The 4,832-nt window shown below is 40.6% G+C and overlaps 1 protein-coding gene across 1 annotated transcript; it reads right to left on the bottom strand.

Annotated features, from left to right (window-relative positions):
* Window positions 1-1,864: 1,864 nt before the first annotated feature.
* LOC125314064 (FBD-associated F-box protein At5g56370-like) lies at window positions 1,865-4,562 on the bottom strand. Its single transcript, XM_048275519.1, has 3 exons — window positions 4,305-4,562; window positions 2,710-2,892; window positions 1,865-2,191 (listed from the first exon to the last, which is right to left on the bottom strand). The coding sequence occupies exons 1-3, from the start codon at window positions 4,560-4,562 to the stop codon at window positions 1,865-1,867; spliced, it is 768 nt and encodes a 255-aa protein (XP_048131476.1).
* Window positions 4,563-4,832: the final 270 nt, after the last annotated feature.

Below are 4,832 nucleotides of genomic sequence, written 5' to 3'. Positions count from 1 at the left end.
TGTGGGGCCAAATCATCTCAGAAGGGTTGAAATTGTTGGTTTCCAATTTGACTTGGTGAAATCAAAGCCATTGCTTGCATTGGCTAAATTTCTTTTTCGAGAAGGTAGTTGGATTGGAGAAGATGATAATTGATGCCGAATTAACGACGTTGCGTCGAGGAGTACCCGTTGACCCTCATGATCTTTGGGATTATATCGAGGTGATTCACTCGCGAAATGCTGAAGCTATAGATTACAGTTTCAATGGACTCCCTTATAACACACCCCTAAATTGAATGGCACAGGTAGTCTCCAGTCAGGTATAAAATTGCTTGTCTCTTTCTATGCCACTTTTGACGGTGTTGGATAACCAAGTATGTTGACACTATAAGTTGGAATCAAGAAATGCTTCGACGTGGCTTCATTTCGAGCTTTCGCGCTTGGGATTTCATTTGGATCGAGCTTATCTGAGTTTCATGGGCAATTGTTTCTTTTGAACAGGTTTGCAAGCACTTGGTAAAGTCCTTAGTTTCCATTCCCTTTTGAGTTTTGTCTAGTTTAATGATGCAGACTGCTTAACGGAACTGCACAACAAGACCAATGTGTTTGTTCAATGGTTTGATTGTCCTAAGAAAGTCGTGCGATGGCTATGAATTGCGACATATCACATGCTTCTTATTGCTCCAACGTCCATGGCTTCTGAAAAAGCTAAGGCTATCTATAACCATTGTTAAAAGAGAGGTAATGTGAGAAGCCGCAAAAAGAGAGACAACGTAAGAAGACCTGCGGTGACACTCTTGGGTCACCAATGTACTTCACTGCGTTTTATTTCCAAGCTGTTTTGATAATGAGGATGACATGTTTATATTTTGTTGTTTTCATATTTTTTTAGTAGTTCGAGTAGATTGCATTCAACATCACTGCCTTCCTTTCCTTCTCTAAGGCTTGCCTCATCCCCCTGATGTTTCAAAAATATGAGGTTTTATAACTTTTATAAACATTCAAATTTGACTGTCAACTTAAAGGGAAAATGAAAAGACAAAAGCATTACCAAACATGCACGCTAATTTGGAACCAAATAAAACGATTCTAAAACTTCCTACCCGATTTACCCAAAAAGAAAACAAAAAATAAAATAAATTTCCTATCAGACTTTTAGCCATGTCCCTGCTAAAATCTTTCTGATAATAAAATATATTTGCATATTGGGGATTTTAGAACTTTTGTGTATGAGCAGTCTCAACCAATTTGTCCAACCAATTGAGTTTCACTTCCATCTCCCTTTAGACGTCCTGAAATCAGGGAAGAAACAATCACCTTCCCGGGTGCAATTGACTTGGATCAATCAACCAAAAATGCGAGAGGTAAACAAACAAATCTGCTGTAATCGGTAGAACCAATGATGATGTTTTCGAACGAGAACGCGAACTTGTCTAGATCCTCAATATGGATCGATTGTAATGTCATTGGTTTTGCCTAATGCAGTGTATTCCAACACATTTTTAGACACACAAGACATCAATCAAGTATCTAGCAGTCTGTTTCCATCATTTGGATCTTCATGCCAGCAATTGAAAATCCTTCACTGCAGCCAAGTAAGACATTTTGCAGCAGCATAACGAATCGCACTTCTAAAGCACTTTTTTGTTTGTCGAACGTGCAAATCGCCATGTCACCAGAACAGCGCAAGCAACTTGTAGACTCATAGTCAAAGACTACGTTTCAAAAAGAATCCTATCAGTATCATTTACATGTGGCTTCTATGGTCTTATTCACTGAGCATCTTTGAAAGACAAAGAATACCTTTCAAAACGAGGACTGCAGAACCAACATCAAACGCTTCAGATTCTGCCTCGCTGCTGCTTCCAATAACTCCTCCTTTTTTCTACTTGCCTTTCTGCTCGTCATGCTGAACGCCTTGTAAAATCAGTTCAGCATTCGTTGAAGCTCTTGGGAGGCATAGGAGTTGCTGGTAGAACTCAAGCAATTTGCCAGGATTAACAAGCTTTTCTCTCGATTCATGCCGTCGTTTAGCTTTCAGGACCCACTTCTCCAATGCGAGTGCATCACCCAGCAAATACTTCACCAAGTAAAGCACCCATTTCAGCTCTAGACAGTCAGTGTCTAACCCAACAATCTCAACCGTCTTTAGCTGTTGAGCCAAACCGACACACAACTTCTGACAGCAATATTCCTCTTCATCACACTTGACCTGCAAATGGATAGCAAAACTAAGTTCTTAGTATGAAACTTGATGAGCTTAGACATTTTAAACATGCAACAACAGGACATCAACCACTCTGTGGTGATAAATTGCATGTTCCTAATTCACCAGCTAAGATATCAGCTGAAAATAAATACAACAGAGATCAACTTCCCCTCTTAACTCTCCCCTCAATTAAAGTCTTTAAACTGTTCCCAAAGCTAGCCGTAAAAGCCCATTTATGTATAGAGGTAACATTTGTTAATCAACCATTCATCATGGACATGGAAAGCATAATGTATGATGTTTTACTGAACGCGTATGGCATAATAAAGCTACTCAGAGTTAAAAAGCGCCTCATTTGTCTCAAAAAATTATCCACTTTTTCAATATTTTAAGATAAAGAAGACAAGGAAAGGGCCACGTATTTTTTTTTAATCTAGAACAGACAAGTTTCTAATTGATTACTGGATTTACAAAATATGCGAGAATCAATGAATCATGGAAGGAGTTTTGCAGATATATACCGTGGCCCAAGTGTAGTCAACATAATCAGCATTTATCGATAGCTCCTCCAAATTAGGCGAGATTGCCAGCAGGATCGCTATACCAGGAAAATCCCGATAATGCATTCGCGCATTCAGAGTTAGGGACTTGCAATTTGGCAACAAAAACGGCACATCTTCCACGTCTTCCGCAATTGATAGAACCTAATCACATGAAGAGGCCACATTTAAGAATAAGATAATATACTCCTCTTTCCAATTACAGTTACAAAGACCCAGCAAGCATATGCTCTGAGAACTATTTCCGTTCCCACCTCAATGACAAATTGGTTGATGCTAAAGCTTTCAAGTGTCGAAATAACATAGTTACATATTCATTCTAGTGAACAGCTTGTACTTCAGTATTTAGATTAAATGGGAAACAACTACTTTCCATTCATTCAATTTCGGTTTTTTTTTTCTGTGATCTTTTCATATTGTGATTATGCACAACTGACCAGGATATGGACTGACCATAAACCAGCTCCATTTTCTATGGTCTTTTGGTAGTTATTACGAAGGCAGTGTACATTTGCACTAGTAGACATCAGGCAGAGTAGCAAATACTATGTCTGATTTTCTTCTTTATCAACAATTCCAGTGACCTCTCACAAAGATACGACAAGCTTGCAATTCCAACGACCTCTCACACAAGCCGACAGACTAAACAAAATGAGCAAACAACCAGCAGATGCTTCCCGTGAAAGTTTTCTCTTTTTTTTTTTTTATTGGGACATCAGATTTTAGTCTTACCAAAATTTCAATGGATTGCTGAACCTCTAACGGCCATATCAGGCTAAGATGCATATGAGTCCTATTACACAAAGGAAAACGCCACATCCAACAAAAATTCTACTAAAGCTCTATAAGATGACAACGTATCTTTGAAACTAACAACCAACAAACAACGGGACGAATATGTCGCATGCAAATCGCACCTGGAGACACCAGCTCCCTATCACCAATTTGGTGATGTGACATAGGCTGTGGACAAGCTTCTTGACTAGATTGCCATGAGTCCGATTGATTGTAGGACTAGTCATGTAGAAATCCAGCTCGGCCTGAACTAAAGACTTTAGTTCATCCACTGCGAACTTCTTCGTAGAGGAACCGCCCAACAGGAGCAAGTTTAGACGTGGGGAGCCAAAACACTTAGGATTGGAGGTTTATCGCATTCAAACATGTGAGAATCTATAAGCATCTCTCTAAAACCTCTGGTTAGAACCACGACGCACGAGAAGTCTCGACAGCTTTTCAATTCTAGAAATTGAAGAACAGGGCAGCCCCTTAGAAGACTCGCCAACGCATTGTTCTTGAGCTCCCCAAATTGAATGGACAATCTCTCCAGAGAAGGCAAATCAACAGAATTCAATGCAGAAAAATCGGCTCTTTGGACAGACAATCGCAAATCCACTATCGTGCTGGAGCGGAAGAAACAACCGGCTAAACGATACATGCTATAACGGCAGAGGAAAAGCAATGCAGAAACCTCTTCCACCCCGTGGCGCACCGAATATTCGAGCCATCTACCGAGAACCGACTCAATCAATGACACCTTGCGGGATGAATTTTCTCACCCGAGGTGCGGTGCAGAGTACCCCGTCCACGAAATCCACAAAATTGGAATACCGCTGGCTGCTGCCCTGACGCAGAAAGAAATCCATGGACGAGTTGAAGGTCCAAGCGGAATGCCACCGCTTGGACAAAACGCTGGTCTTGACGGCATCAACTGTGCTCATGAAAGACAGGATGTGACCGATTAGGGGGTCGGGTAATCCGCCGATGTAGTCGGGGTTCAAGATTTCATCTTGATGGAGATGAAGTTCGCCGGCCATGTTCTTGAAACAGTTGGGAGACGAAGGGAGAGGAGAGAATTTGCAGAGCGAGAGAGAAGACAGAGAGGGGAGACGATGGAATGGCAGAGCTAGAACCGAGAGAACACGAGAATAGTCCCGTTGAAGTAAAGATTAATTGCTTATTTGAATTTTCAAATTCTAATTTCTTCAAACAATTTCAATTTTTTGAATATAATCAATGAAGTATAAGCATTAGCTGCATAGAGCTTCAACGGCCAAACTCTTCAAGCGAGATTTGTAAGTAATGCT

This window comes from Rhodamnia argentea, chromosome 3 (assembly GCF_020921035.1).
Source record: "Rhodamnia argentea isolate NSW1041297 chromosome 3, ASM2092103v1, whole genome shotgun sequence".
Taxonomy (NCBI): Eukaryota; Viridiplantae; Streptophyta; class Magnoliopsida; order Myrtales; family Myrtaceae; genus Rhodamnia; species Rhodamnia argentea.
The sequence above is the reverse complement of the archived record's forward strand: the minus strand, read 5'-3'. Positions and strand labels throughout refer to the sequence as shown.